The sequence below is a fragment of the Eptatretus burgeri genome, chromosome 9, assembly GCF_056783735.1.
Source record: "Eptatretus burgeri isolate ZD-2024b chromosome 9, Ebu_testis_v1, whole genome shotgun sequence".
NCBI lineage: Eukaryota > Metazoa > Chordata > Myxini > Myxiniformes > Myxinidae > Eptatretus > Eptatretus burgeri.
Genome location: NC_140969.1, coordinates 72,073,058 through 72,089,067, shown reverse-complemented (window position 1 = coordinate 72,089,067; position 16,010 = coordinate 72,073,058). Strand labels below are relative to the sequence as shown.

Here is a 16,010-nt window from a genome sequence, read left to right as displayed (position 1 = left end):
AGCATCATGGGACTGACCAACCTCCTCTATGCAGCTGATAGTACACTCATCTTATGATGATGATCCATCCATCCATCCATCAGGACCATACTCCATGCAGAGCGTTGGTGCTACCTAACATCAGGACCATACCCTATGCAGAGCGTTGGTGCTGCCGAAGCAGTCTCCTCGGCTATTGGGCACAATCCTGGACAATTGTGCAATTCGGTGGATGGATTATTTTTCCTGGTTTACCGACCGTGCCAAAATGGAGTTTTCTATCATTGTCGCGTGTGGCAAACAGTCGGTGAAGTCCAGGGCACATGATGGCACAGGAAACGATCTACAATGAACACTACAAGACCAAACAAATCACACACTCACCGACACTCAGAAGAGGCCACAGTCCTTGAGATTGTTCTTAATGATGACATCAGTGACAGCATCAAAAACAAACTGCACGTTCTCGGTGTCGGTAGCGCACGTGAAATGCGAGTAGATCTCCTTGGTGTCCTTGCGCTTGTTCAGGTTCTCGAACTGGGTTCGGATAAAGACCGATGCGCAGTCGTACGTGTTGCGGCCTAAAAAAACAAAGCAAGTGAAAGAAAAAGCAGAGAATGAGGAATGAACGCATGCAAAACGCAGAAATAAGGAATACAAAAGAACAAAAAACATCACTTGAAACAAGTTCAGGTGCAAAGGATGTAACGGCGTCGGAAATGCCGACGTGCGAGAGCAAGGGATGGAGCTGAAGAGTCGTCAAGCTTAAAAGAGGAATGAGGACGACGAGGAAAAAGGTTTTCACATACCTGTGTACTCAGGAAAACATATGGTCAAGGGGCTTCGCTCGATCTTCTCCTCGAACAAATCCTTCTTGTTGAGGAAAAGGATGATGGAGGTTTCTGTGAACCACTTGTTGTTGCAAATAGAGTCGAAGAGTTTCATGCTCTCATGCATGCGGTTCTAGGAGCAAGAGCAGCAACAGTAATGGACACATGATAAATGGTAGTTGTGAGGAAGTGTGACAACGTTCTGGATTCATCTGCATACTTTCTGTTATCGAGGTCACAACGGTAAACCTCGTAAAAGGTGTTAAACTCTTACAAGCGGCGTTAACGGTGTGCACATAACTCTTACAAGTTCCCTTTACCCACATACTTTTGGCCCTTTCTGTTAAAAAATGCACAATATCGGTGATTTTACTATTCCAAAACGTGTACATGGTTTTCATAATCGTGGAAGCATTCTTTAAATAGACGGTGTTGTTAAAAAAATTTCACTTCCCACGGTTTGCCATATGGAAGCGCGATAAAAAAAAACACACACACACAGGTGGATACTTTGAGACCAAGGAGGGCTCCGTTCCATCTTCTGAAACCTGCATATGAAGATAACAAAACAACGACACACACGCACACCTGCAAAGACCACTGTAACTTATTGTTCACATTTGCCAATAACATCCTGTTTTGCACATCAACATTTGAGGACTTCCAGACAATAACAAAGAGCGATTTGAAATTATTTCCGACACAACACTAAGCACTGCTTTTGTGTAACTTCCTCTGGTAACCTTTCACCCAAAAAGCTACTTCGGTAGTCTTGGAGGTTCAGCAATTTATTTCTCTTTCCTTCATCAATACAGCACGGCACATACGTCCTCCGCAAGAAGCTCAATACTAAAATGAGCTTCTAACGATTTAAGGTCTTACCATCTCCTCATCCTCGGCTAAGACAAGATCGTATGCACTGAGAGCCACACAGAAGATGATAGCTGTGACTCCCTCAAAACAGTGGATCCACTTTTTGCGCTCGGAGCGTTGTCCACCCACGTCGAACATCCTGCGGGTCGGATTCAGGGCAGTTGGGAGAGTGGGACAACATTTAAAAATGCATTGAGTCTATTCTTTAAATCCATTATTTCCACTTCACCAAAACTTGCATCTTATAAAATGGAAACATCCACCGTCATAGCCATCGTTCAATGGGAAACAAATTTATATCAGACATCGGTAGGCACCCGAGGAGGAAATTGTTGATGTTTGTGAACAAGCAAAACTCGTAATCGGTGATGCATTCCAGTCCTGATAAGCTGGCTTCAGGCTGTGATGTCTTGAGTCTGAGTTAGAGTCCAACTTCGTAGAGTATTTAATAACACCATAATAAAGTATCAAAATACAGAATGAGAACCGATTGCATCTATCAACTTTATTAGGACCTATTAGGCCTGGAAATTATTTATTAGAACCTATAATGTCTGGCAATTCTTTATTTGGACCAATTGGAATTTGCATTTATCATCTGAAAATGGAAGTGAAGTTGATTTCTGACAGGCAATCAAACGACCGAATATGCAAATGTGGTTAATCATGTGATGTAACGTGTGAACTCGGAGGCAAGAGGTACGATAAAGCCGTGAGAGGCACATTCTCAAGCTCACGACAAGAAATGGGTAAAGGTTCAATTGTACTCAAAACAGACTTGCTTGGAGATACATCCCAAGAGGGGTACCAAATCACCATCGAAGTAATGTGAAGTGGCAATCAGTGTCACCTGACCTTTTGAATGGGGGGCAGGGGGAAGAAGTGAGGGTGGGGCATGTGGGGGTGGGTGAGGTGGGGAAGATGTGGGGGTAAGGTGAGTGAGGTGGAGTGGGTGAGATGTGGGGTGTGAGAGGTGGAGGTTTAGGTGGGTGAGGCATGGAGGGTGGGGGTGGTGCAAGCTACTGTGCATACCAGGAAATAGGGGCATTTGCAGCGCTGGTAGTTCTCTTGAAGTCGAGCAATTTGCAATAATGATGAAACTACTTAAATCTTCCAATTGTGTTATTTATTTTATACTTCGTACAAAACAGAACTAGAGGGGGAGCACTCGGGAGAGTGCAAAACCTCCCCCGCCAATACTGCTGAGTCACTCAAGTGAACCTTATATCTTATTCATTAAATATGATGTCAACAATGCTGACAGTTATAGTTCTTTTCTCCAACATTTTTTTTTGGGGGGGGGGGGTTGGAAATCACTTAAAACATGTAGAGATGCAAAAAAAAGAAATCAAAATTTTGTTGAAAAAAAAAGTTGCAAAAATTTTTTTTATCCTCTAACAATTATTTTGGGGGGGGGATTGGAAATCACTTAAAACATGTAGAAATGCAAAAAAATTTTTTTTTTTTGGGAGGGTAACAATTTTTTTGGGGGGGGGTTGGAAATCACTTAAAACATGTAGAAATGCAAAAAAAAAAAATTTCTCTAACAATTTGGGGGGGGAGGGTTGGAGATCACTTAAAACATGTGGAAATGCAGAAAAAAAAATTATTTTTTCTCTAAATTTTTTCTCTAACAATTTTTTTTTTGGGGGGGTTGGAAATCACTTAAAACATGTAGAAATGCAAAAAAAATATTTTTTTTTTTGGGGAGGGTAACAATTTTTTTTTGGGGGCGGGGTTGGAACTCACTTAAAACATGTAGAAATGCAAAAAAAAATTTTTTTTGGGGGAGGGTAACAATTTTTTTTGGGGGGGGGGTTGGAAATCACTTAAAACATGTAGAAATGCCAAAAAAAATTTTTCTCTAACAATTTGGGGGGGGGGTTGGAGATCACTTAAAACATGTAGAAATGCAAAAAAAAAAATTTTTTTGGGGGGGGGGGGTTGGAAATCACAAAACATGTAGAAATGCAAAAAAAAAAAAAATTTTCTCTAACAATTTGGGGGGGCTGGAGATCACTTAAAACATGTAGAAATGCAAAAAAAAAATTCTCTATTTTTTGGGGGGGGTAACAATTTTTTGGGGGGGGCTAGAAATCACTTAAAACATGCAGAAATGCAAAAAAAAATTCTCGAACAATTTTTTTTTGGGGGGGGGGACCAAGTCCAAAATTTAATGGCATGATCCTTGGACCATACCTAACCCCCCCACCAAGTTTCGTCGAAATCCGTCGAGGAGTTTTTCCGTAATACTGTTCACAAACAAACAAACAAACAAACAAACAGAAAGGGGTGAAAACAGTAACCTCCATCCATCTTCGAAGATGGCGGAGGTTAATAAATATTCCACATGAAAAGTAAATATACACGTGGGGCCGAGAAACCAGTGATTGTGCACATTGGCACATTTTAATGACCCGAAACAATTACTGCTCTCATGTCTTGATTGTGCATTTTTATATATATATATATATATATATATATATATATATATATATATATATATATATATATATATATATATATATATATATATATATATATATATATATATATAGACCAATTCTTAAGGTGTTGACTGTCTGGTTGGAGAAAGTAAACATTTTGAATTAATCAGCCAATCAAATCCCGGTGTAAAAACATGATCATTCACAAGAAAACAATTTATGTTTCATTTCCCTCTCGACTCCTTCCACCTGGACCAGTGAGTTACGATATTTTCAGTCTGAAGCATTTTATGAGGAAGTTTTGACACAGGAGGCCAATCAGCACACCATGCCTGTGCTCCATCCAGACCCCATGAATTTAACCTATCCGTTTATTCATCGTCGATGATACAAGGACTGACAGGATAGCCTAGAGGGATGCACATTCACCTTTGAGCTGTCCAGCCTGGGTTTGATCATATCGACCCAGGTACAGTATAAACTGTCGTCCTGGCTTTCTCGTGGAGTGCGATTTATCCTTCCCGAGGCGTTCCAAGTCTGACATCATGATGTGCATGGGCAAGCAAGGTGCACGAATGTACAAATCGCTGCACACGTCGTCACAAACTGCCCTACTTTCCTCAAGTATACCACTTAATACCAAAGTGCCAGATTCCTTGAATGGGGTGTTTGACCGCGGTTTTCATAATGCATCCACAGCATCATTACGACCGTCAATGAAGTGTGTGCATTACAGAGCCGAAGTCTGTCGATCAGATTGAAAAGGCTAATTTCCCCGAAAATGTCCAGCTCGGTTGACGTAAAATAATAAAAAAAATTTACGAGTAGCGACATAATATTTCACCTCGAAAAAACACAGTATTAAGAGAACCCCCCCTCCCCCACCTCCTTTCCTATGAAGGCCAATCTGTAGCCAAAACTATAAAATGTTCATCAAAGAGCATTTCTTATTGAGGAAAAAGAATTCAAGGTAGGCCTGTATCCTTGAAGAAAACTTTTCAGTTGATTGAATATTTGGAAATACATACAAAAGGAACTAGAGAGTTCATCGAACATGATACCCCATGCACGCAATGGTTTCACTGTACTTCAATTTTAATAAAATGACAATTTTAAAGATCTTTTTTTTTTTTAATCCGAAAGTTTAGCGCTACTGAAGCAGTCTTATACACCACCCTTACAGACTGTAACAATATGGCGTTGAGTCGCAGTTATGGAGGCTCTATTGATCACCATAGAATGCAGCGTCATTCGGCATCGTACGTAGCCATATTGGCGGCCTCTTCTTCACCCCACTACTGAACCCTCTCTCATCCCATATATCGATATAAATTATGGTTCTTGCATTATTAAGGCGATTTGTGTTCTACAGTGTTCAAGTATATAATTCAATTCAAATAAAAGGCTTAAAGAGGTTTAAATGCATATAAACAAATGAATTCTGGGGTTTACCGCCATTTTACCCAGTGTTTATTACACCACCTTATCTAACTTGTTACATTAGTTATCCGTGCCTGTTGTTTGTGTCCTTTATGATGTCCTTAAAAAGAGTAAGTTTCCTGTTTGGAATGACTTTCAGTTTTGTTTGACTGCCAGGCAGGCAGATAGAGTAAAAAACAAAAATTCACTCCTCTCTGCGCAAGTGTGATCAGGACAAATTCAGAGCCAGAGTATGTTAAACAGAAAACTTGGCTTCCGATTCATGTTCCGACTCGTGTTCAAAATGTAACTTTCCATTTAAATTATTCCTCGATCATAAACTGATAAGACAGACAGACACACGGACAGACGGATGGACATGAACCAGTTGCTTAACCCCACGATTCGCTTCACGTGCAGGTAATTCATAATCACAGCCATTTTGCTCATAATTGATAAACCGCTGACAATATCCTAAATTAATTTAAGTTTAATCCATCAACTCACTCACCGAATAATTCCTAACTTTATTAACTAAATGCAACTTAACATCCATGACAACCCGACAATTAAATTGAAAAAACCGATTTTAATCACTGGGTGGGTAATTCTGCCAGGACACCGGCACACAATGGCCTGTTCTTTGTGAAAGATACTCTGAGATCTTCAACATCCACAAATGAAGAGGGGTCAGCTGGCCTCACACGTCTTCCATCCGAAGGATGACATGCTTCGAGATGTCGAAACTCCCTGCTGGCACTGTACTAGGGTGGAAGTTTCTTTGTCAAATTTAACTCCACAGGTGAGCAAGCCCCATGACCGGAAATTCAGAGGGGAGCACTCTACCAAATGAAGGCATGTAGCAGAGTCTATGTTGTGCCAGCAGGGAGTTCTCCATCTTGAAGCAAGCGATCCTTCGGATGGAAGACGTGAGTTCCGCTGACACCTCTGTAATTGTGGACGTTAAAGTCTGGAGTACCTGGAGTTTTTTTGGACATGTGTGCAAGAGCAAAGGACAGACAATGACACTGAGAAGCAGATAAAGCAACATATCTGACATGCCTTCACAATAGCAGATCTTGACAGTTGGTGTGAGGAGAAGAGAGGGGCAAGTTGGAGGGTCCAGGAGGTCAGTAGATTTTTTTTTCAAGGCAAAATAGGAATAAGGATGGAAGAAGGAAAATTAGAAAGGCTGACAGTCATGCTGCTAAAGAGGCAAAGTGAACGCATTATATTTTTGTACAATATTACAATCTAATCCTGTTAAAGTCTGATAATTATCATGAATCGTGTCTTCGCCGACAGCATCGCTCACATTAGTGCTCTGCATTGCCTTCTGGAGATTAAAAACACGGTGTCAATGTCGTTTCTTAGGAGATTTGAACCGTGAGTGAACGTCCCGCACACATATGTCAAACAACTCCAATCGTTTCGGACTTCCGGTAATTTCCCACTTTGGTGCACCCGAGCGAAAAAGTCATCCTCCAATAATTCTCTCAAATACCCAATTTTAATTCTGAGGTTTGATTTGAGATAAAATTGTCGGATTCAGGTTGGACACCCATTGTGGAGACAGCAATTTTAATTTGACCCCACGAGTACTTTTCAGAAAATTTAATTGAACGCATACTATCGATAAACAACAGACTCAAATCCAAAGCATGGTCACGTGATTCCACTGATCTGAAAAGGTAATCGGTCTCCATAATACACCTATTTGAAATCTCGATCGAACGTTATAAGATTACTCGTGAGTTTCCCGTCTTTCATCTCTCACTATACTGGCAATGCAATGACGGCAAGGCCTGAATTGTGTGGCCATTCCAGGAAATGAACCAAGAAGGCTCCTCAAGGCATAAACTTTAATCCGACGATGAGTGCCATTTATCCTTTATTTGGAACAATGTATATTGCCATCATTTTGAGGATTTTGTTTATTACCGAATCAAAGTTCTCGCTAAAATGACATATTGGGGTCCACACAGTGATGCAGTCCCTCGTGTCGCTTCCCTTCCCCGGTAATCCATCGCACATATCATCTACCTTCAAAACGTGTCCACCACATCTTTCCACTCTTACTTAAATATAATTAAATTACCCATGACCTACTTTTATTCCGTTCGCCCCGGTTGGAAGTGGATATTTTTTCAAAGCATTTTCCATGCGAGATGACGAAGTGCCGCCTGTCAGAATGCCATTAGAAGCCACAATGCCATGGGATTGTTGTTGTTGCTGTCAACATGTATTTTCTTTTTCACAGGATTGTTGATGATGTTGTTGTTGTTGTTGTTGTTGTTGTTGTTTGTGTTGTAATGGCCCTAGCTTCCGATAAAAAGCCATTCCGTTCCATCACACATCCTTGTTCGGGTATAACCGCTCGTATATTTTACTTAACTGGGAAGGCAATGGCAAACCACCCAGTATAATCCCTTGCTAAGAAACTGCTTCGGCAGTACTGATCCTGCCTTCAAGGAGAACACCAGAATATGAATACGAATATTTTACTTAAGTTACCTTTCAATTTACAATGTGATGTAGTACTTCCTGTCGCATAACATGACATTATTTCCCAGGCTGTACATTATATGATGGTGAACATCAGCCTTAATCTGTCCCCTCCCCACCTCATTAGAGACAGGACGAGATGGAGAAAGATCACCCATGGAGTGCCAACGCTGGATCACCAGCAAGGCCTCCAAGTCAGGTAGTCAGTACAGTATATAACATAGCATCAGGATAATTAACCGAAACAAAAGAGGAGCAGCTCCAAAATGATGCCCTAATATTGATGATCAATATCCAATGTCCCTATTTACTTCGTTTCACCGCATCCAAGTACCAACACAGTGCTAACCTTGGTCCCACAGCTCAATTAACACCGGCAAAGGTCGACTCTCATCAAGTAAAATATGAATCTCATCAAGTACGGTAGCTATTCCGTGGCCCGTCCAATGGATGCAGCAAGGCGGCAAAAGAAACATACTGAAAGCAATGAGGAGTTATTCATAGATTTCACATCACAGTTCAGCGACAAAAGGCAAATCTTGCATTACGGAGGAAGGAAGAACAAAGTTTGGAGACAAGAAAAAGAAGTATACAAAGGAAGGAAGTAAAAGAAAAAACATGGAAGCTCAAAATATCAAATTATCCTCCAGCTCTGGCAGACAGAAGTGTGAATGCGTTGACGGATGCTAAAAGCTTCTGTAGATGTTACAGCGGACGCAAGAACTTCTGAAGCAAAGTCTTAAAGCAGGTAACGAGTTCTGAATGAAAAAAATAAAAATAAAAACTAGTTCTGGCTGAATAGGAGGCTGAGGTTCTAATGATCAGAACGACATACAATGAATACGATTCTGCTGAAAGGATGTAATCAATTGAGAATATGCACACTGATGGTGCAGGTGGCTTGGCAGGGTAGCCCACAGGTATGCACACCCACCACAGAATTGTCTCCCCTGGAATGGAATCTTCACCCAGCCATAAGTACAGTCATTCTGGTGTCTCGCACGGCAGGGTATAACGTTTCGTTTTGTATGGTGTTTCATCGACGAGCATGGCAGAAACTACAAAGCAGCGGCTTGCAATGCAAATTGGCTTATTTTCTTACAATATCCATCTCAGAAAGATCTCCAGAACTAGCAGTACCATCATAAATGAACATAGGTGTCATGTGAAGAGAGAGAGAGAGAGGGGGAGGGGAGAGAGGGGAGAGAGAGAGGGGGAGAGAGAGAGCAAGAGAGGGAGAGAGGGGAGAGGGAGAAAGAGAGGGAGAGAGGGGAGAGAGGGGAGAGAGAGGGAGAGAGAGATAGAGATAGAGATAGAGATAGAGATAGAGATAGAGATAGAGATAGAGATAGAGATAGAGATAGAGATAGAGATAGAAGAGATAGAGATAGAGAGATAGAGATAGAGATAGAGATAGAGATAGAGATAGAGATAGAGATAGAGATAGAGATAGAGATAGAGATAGAGATAGAGAGAGAGAGAGAGACAGAGAGAGAGAGAGAGAGACAGAGAGAGAGAGACAGAGACAGAGACAGAGACAGAGACAGAGACAGAGACAGAGACAGAGAGAGAGAGAGAGAGAGAGAGAGAGAGAGAGAGAGAGAGAGAGAGATGGTGCAGAATTATGTGATCCCTATGTCCTGCTGATCGTTGATATCTGTGAGTCAGTCAAGAACTACTTGTATTTGTGACCGTTTTGCTGAGGGTGGTGAGCTCTGGTGTACATTATGTGACTGGTTCACAAATTAAATATCAATGTTGATTCTGCGACATTGGAAATGTTTTTCTTCCCATCAGGCTCACTGCCGACCAGCGGTCATACGAGCCTTAACCACAATGCCCCAGAGATGACGTATTGATTCAATATTTTCATATTGATAGGGATATCAGTATGTCTGCCTGCAGAGATATTGACGACGCTGTTTCTACCGAGCCATCTCTGGAGTAATGCACGATTTGAAGGTCCATTCTTTAGATACAGTTTATAGAAATTGCTTTTTAAATTTATCAGGATGTCCAGCAGTCTATATTTCTCACCACTTCAATGAGGATGCTTCCCATGCAACAGACAACAGAATGTGGCCAAGGAAGAACTGTGATGTTTTACCCTGTCAATATAAATTAATTATTTTATTAACATATAAGCAGAAATCCACAAGTTGGCAAAAACCTAACATGATCTCCTAAACTAAGAGATTGAATAAGTAGATAACTGTTTTGCGTGTGTGTGCGTGTGTGTGTGTGTGTGTGTGTGCGTGTGCGTGTGCGTGTGCGTGTGTGTGTGTGTGTGTGTGTGTGTGCGTGTGTGCGTGCGTGCGTGCGTGCGTGCGTGTGTGCGTGCGTGCCTGTGTGTGTGTGCGTGCGCGCGTGCGTGCGTGCGTGCGTGCGTGCGTGTGTGCGTGCGTGCGTGCGTGAGTGTGCGTGCGCGAACATGAATCTCTTCACCCATTCACTCCCCTCCCCCCTCCAGTCAGATACTGACTTGAAATGCAGCTCTTTGAAGGTGAAATGTGTCTCCACAATGCCTGTGGTTTTGACTCGAGTCCGGAGCACATCCTGCTGGGTAGGAACATATCCCGGGTTTGAGATCCTGTCCAGATCATTGAGATAGCTGTTGGAAGAAAAACACAACAGAATCAATGTTGCACCATCAAGCAAACTTGCCCTGCTGTTGCCAAGGTAGAATGACAATTGCTCTGCTTTGTCAGAGAGCTACTATCTTCGAGGTAGAATGACATTGAGATTCAAACATGTTACAAAACACCATCTGAATGTAAAAAAAAAACAACAGGCACAAGTCAATGGGTAACAATATTGTTACGTGTGGGGGATGGGATCCCTAGTAAGAAATGTTAACATAGCATGGTCTGTGCGCTCGAGTAGGATATTTTTTCCCATTTAACTAGGGAGACGTTCAATTAATTACCTCTGCCACCTCGGGTGGACAGAGGTTATGTTTGCACCCCTGTATGTCTGTTTGTCTATGAGCAGGATATCTCAAAAAGTTAGACGGGTTCGGACGAAACTTGGTGGACAGGTTGGGCGTGTGACAAGGACCAATTGATTCGAGTTTGGTGAAGATCTGAATCCAGATAATAGAATCTTTAAATGATTCTTCATCATTGAAAGATAGGGCCAAAAACGATAAATAGCACAATATCTCAAAAAGTTGGAGAAGGTTCCAGATGAAACTTGGTGGACAGGTTGGATGTTTTACAAGAACAAATTCATGAAATTTCGGTGAAGATCCGGATCCAGATATGAGAATTATTTAATTTTCAAAGTGATTTTTCACCGTTGAGAGTTCGGGCCAAATATGATATATCGCACAATATTTCAATAAATTGTTGACGGATTTTGACAAAACTAGGTGGATGAGTTGGCGAGGTGACAGAAGCAAGCCAATTTGATGTTGGTTAAGGTCCAGATGCAGATCCGGCCTATCAGTGGGACACAAAATGTAAACTGTTCAACCTGGTGAAGGCACACTACATGGCCAAAAGTATGTGGACACCTGCTCGTCCAACATCTTCCAAAATCATGGGCTTTAATATTGAGTTGGTCCTTCCTTTGCTGCTATAACAGCCTCCATTTTCCTGCTAAGGCTTTCCACTAGATGTTGGAACATTGCTGCGGGGATTTGCTTCCATTCAGCCAGAAGAGCATCAGTTAGGTCGGGCACTGATGTTGGGCGATTCGGTTTGGCTCGTAGTCGGCATTCCAATTCATCCCAAAGGTGTTCGACGGGGTTGAGGTCAAGGCTCTGTGTAGGGCAGTCAAGTTCTTCCACACTGATCTCGTCAAACCATTTCTGTACGGACTTCGTTTTTTGCACGGGGGCATTGCCATGCTGAAATAGGAAAAGGCCTTCCCCAAACTGTTGCCACAAAGTTGAAAGCAAAGAATTGTCTCGAATGTCATTGTATGCTGTAGCGTTAAGATTTCCCTTCACTGGAACAAAGGGGCCAAGCCTGAACCATGAAAAACAGCCCCAGACCATTATTACTCCTCCACCAATCTTTACAGTTGTCACGATACATTCAGGCAGGTCACGTTCTCCTGGCATCTGTCAACCCAGATTCGTCCATTGGACTGCCAGGTGGTGAAGCGTGATTCATCACGACAGAGAATGCATTTCCACTACTCCAGAGTCCAATGGCGTTGAGTTTTACGCCACTCCAGCCAACGCTTGCATTGAACATGGTGATCTTAGGCTTGTGTGCGGCTGTTTGGCCATGGAAACCCATTTCATGAAGCTCTCGACGAACAGTGCTTGTGCTGATGTTGCTTCCAGAGGCAGTTTGGAACTCGGTAGTGAGTGTTGCAACTGATGACAGACGATTTTTCTGCGCAACGTGCTTCAGCACTCGGCAGTCCCGTTCTGTGAGCTTGTGTGGCCTACCACTTCGCGGCTGAGCTATTATTGCTCTTAGACGTTTCCACTTCACAATAACAGCACTTACAGTTGACCGGGGTAGCTCTAGCAGGGCATAAATTTAATGAACTGACTTGTTGAAAAGGTGGCATCCTATGAAGGTGGCACATCGAAGGTCACCAAGTTCTTCAGTATGGCCCATTCTACTGCCAATATTTGTCTGTGGAGATTACGTGGCTGTGTGGTTGATTTTATATACCTGTCAGAAATGGGTGTGGCTGAAATAGCCAAATCCACTAATTAGAAGGGGTATCCGCATACTTTTGGCCATGTAGTGTATGTGCACTACCAAGTGCCGTTCTAGTTCCTCCTGTTTTATGTGCACCGAGGAAGGCGGTGTTGTTATCAATAGACACTATGTGTAGGACTAAGGTTGTAAATTGTTTGCACCTTCCTATCAGGCAAGGTCAAACAGGGACTGGAGTAAGTAAGCTCAGAAAGTGCAGTCTCATCTCAGTGCTCAGAAAGCGCTTTGCACACGGACCCATAAACCTCCCGTGTGGCCCGCCTGGTCAAGAACTATAATGCTAACCCAGAACACGCACAATAATGGTGGTAATGGTCACTGAGAAAGGCGGACCTCTGTGGGCTGTGGTATTGCCCACCCCCTGGGACACCGGACAGCCACTCAGTGGGCAATCGCCAGACCGTGCAGGCATATCCATGGGCAGGTTCGCGAGAAGGGATAAATCTGGGAAGCGCAGGTGGAAAGCACTGGTCACGGAGAGCTTGTGTGATCGCACAGAGTTGTGGTGAGGCGCCATGGGCTACAGCGAGTGGTAGTTTGCCCCAAGCTGAGTCCTGAGTTCACACCGAGATTGTGATGGTGAGGGCACAGTTCGAGGACCTCAAGCCAAGGCTGCAGAACCTCTCCCGAAATCCTTGACTGTTCCCCATTGTTCGGTAAGTATGCGATTGGAAGCCTAAGTGGGGTATAATTTCCTTCTCATGTAAGTTTGTGTCAACCTCCCCCCTGCACCCCTTTTATGTTATCATTTGTGCCCTGGATCTGTCCAAGTTCTGTCGTTTCTACTCCCCGTTTAATTCTTTCTTTAAATACAACATTTTATTAAAAGGACGAGGACATGTTCACCAACTCTTTCCATCTCCCACACATGGGAAACCATTTTGGCAATCCATTGGCAACCCCAGAGGAGATACAAATCGGATCAAGCTTAATACTTTTTGTCGGAATTTAAAATAACTAGTACGTGCCCGTAAAAAAATAAAATAAAAAAAATTAACCAATGTCACCCGCAGGGTGACCCATATCTTGCCAAAAGGTGATCACGTGTGACTTCTTTAAGGTCACACTGAGGTGAACAGAGCTGCTATCCACCAGGAGCGACTCCTTGAGGAATATCTGCCTCCGAGAGATTCCGATGAGAATCGTTCTACAGAGTAACCATGAAAAATATGCTTTGCCTCATTCCGTCACCAAATGACGTCATAATGTCTCAAGCTTGACATATCTAGAAAGCACTCACTCATCGAGGTGTTCAATTTGAGGTACTACACGATATGGTTCCTAAAACTTGAAAATTTGACCTTGGGGTCAAATATGTTTGACCTGAGGCGCTAACCATGAAGGTCAAGGCCAATCGCCACCAAAAATTAATCAGCTGAGCGCCAGACAATGAACTATATTCCCATGAAGTTTGAAGACGATCCGATCAAAATTACTCAAAAAATAAGGGTTTCGTCGACTCCCCTGATTTGCGCCAAAATGACCTTGACCTTTGACCTTGACCTTCAAAATTTTGTGCACTGAAAGGGACCTCTATAGGCCTCTGATATGCGACGTTTCAAAAATTTCCGATGATAACTGTGCTCTGCAGAATTTTTTACACGTGATTACAGACAAACAAACAACCAAACAAAAAAAAAAACATACAAGCTGACTAACATATCTTGCAAAAACTTCGTTTTGGCAAGATAAAAAATATAAAAAATTTAACAAGTAAATGTTCAAACCGCAAGCAAGAAACAACAACCACGCAGGCCGTTTCTTCGTTCTCGAGTGCCCGTATGTGCGTGACCCGGAAGTTTGCATATTATTCGCAGTTACGATTATTCGCAATTTAGTTTTAATGCCCAAATATTCAATTAGCGCCAACGTATTTTGCCTTTTCGCAATGTCATCGCAAGGAAAAACAAAAAGAGAAGAGAGAGAGAAAAAAAATTACTTCCTGGTTCGGAGTACACCAGCACTCTGATGTTACCGAATTTATGCACCGTCTAATATGAAAACGATCATAACTTGGGGCATTGTGTTTATCTATAAATGCGCATAAGAAATCGAGAAATTATTAGAATACATGAAGTCATCACTCTCTGGAAGTCCGTACGTTGTAACCCGTAATGGGGAACGTGACTGAGCTTCCCTTCACCATCGGCCACGCCCACGCAACAACGTGTCTTGTCATTGGTTTGGTAAATAAATGGCCATAACTTGGGAGACACTTGTCCGATTAATATCAAACCTTGAAAAGGCACATCCTCAGGTCCCCAGCAATATACCTGGCAAGTTTCAATTAGATCGGACCAGTGGTTGTCGAGAAACAGCGGTCAAACACACACACACACACACACACACACACACACACACACACATACACACACACACACACACACACACACACACACACACACACACACACACACACACACTTCTGGAATTATAGATAGATTTAGCCAGATCCATCAATAAGACGGTATGTTCAAGTCAGAACGATGCCTGGCAGGCCCGACACTCATCTGACAACGGTTCTACCTTACGGGCTCATAGAATGATTGCCTCGTGAGGCTGAATCAAAGTTCTTTCGTCCAGCCAAGATCCACTTCACCGTAGCATCACAAAAATTGTTTGTGTTGAGTGTACGGTCACGCACCCGCAGATGCAGGAAGGAGGTGGCCAGAACTAGGACTCAAACTCCAGCGAAATCAGGAATAAAATTAACGTTTTAATGCAATTTAGTGTTTCCATAACAGTTGAAACAAAATTCCGAATGTCGTTTCACAGATGTTTGGCAATATCAAGATTTAGAAGATAGCTTTACTTAAGTATGGCATCGTTAACAAAGGTTTTTCATTTGTATATTAAATAAAACAATTGCACTTGCTTTTCACTCTGCTTTGGCTCCAAATTCCTCATCATTGATTCGACTAAAATTTCCTTGCAATTAGCAACATCCTGGCAATGCACCCGGGCACTCACTAGGCCGCAGAGTCATTCAGCTGGTACTCGCGTGCACGAGCAAAGCACTCTTGTACGCCTGTGTCTGCCCAAAGCCGCTTGATGATGCGAGAGAGCTCCGGGGAGAGAACACCTTCCTCCGCAGAGCTGGCCAATTCATACAACTGTCTTGCATCATCCTGGGGCAAAAGGAGGAATAGTGACACAGAAATGAATAAATTAAGACAAAGAAAGTGCTTATTTCAAATTATTTTTTTTAGTATATGTAAATATAAATAATGAGTACCAAGGCTTCATTGTAGCAATCTTCTTATTCTTGCATATGG

General features: G+C 42.5%; 1 protein-coding gene across 1 annotated transcript in view; it reads right to left on the bottom strand.

Moving 5' to 3' along the window:
- Positions 1-363: 363 nt before the first annotated feature.
- The window catches only part of LOC147020341 (guanine nucleotide-binding protein G(i) subunit alpha-1-like), a 141,213-nt gene continuing 125,566 nt past the window's right edge, over positions 364-16,010 (bottom strand). The window contains exons 4-8 of the mRNA XM_085895652.1: positions 15,706-15,863; positions 10,536-10,664; positions 1,692-1,821; positions 789-942; positions 364-560 (exon numbers count right to left, since the gene is read on the bottom strand). Of these exons, the coding sequence (XP_085751778.1) occupies positions 370-560; positions 789-942; positions 1,692-1,821; positions 10,536-10,664; positions 15,706-15,863 (762 nt within the window). The 3' untranslated portion in view covers positions 364-369. The remainder of the gene's footprint in view (positions 561-788; positions 943-1,691; positions 1,822-10,535; positions 10,665-15,705; positions 15,864-16,010) is intronic.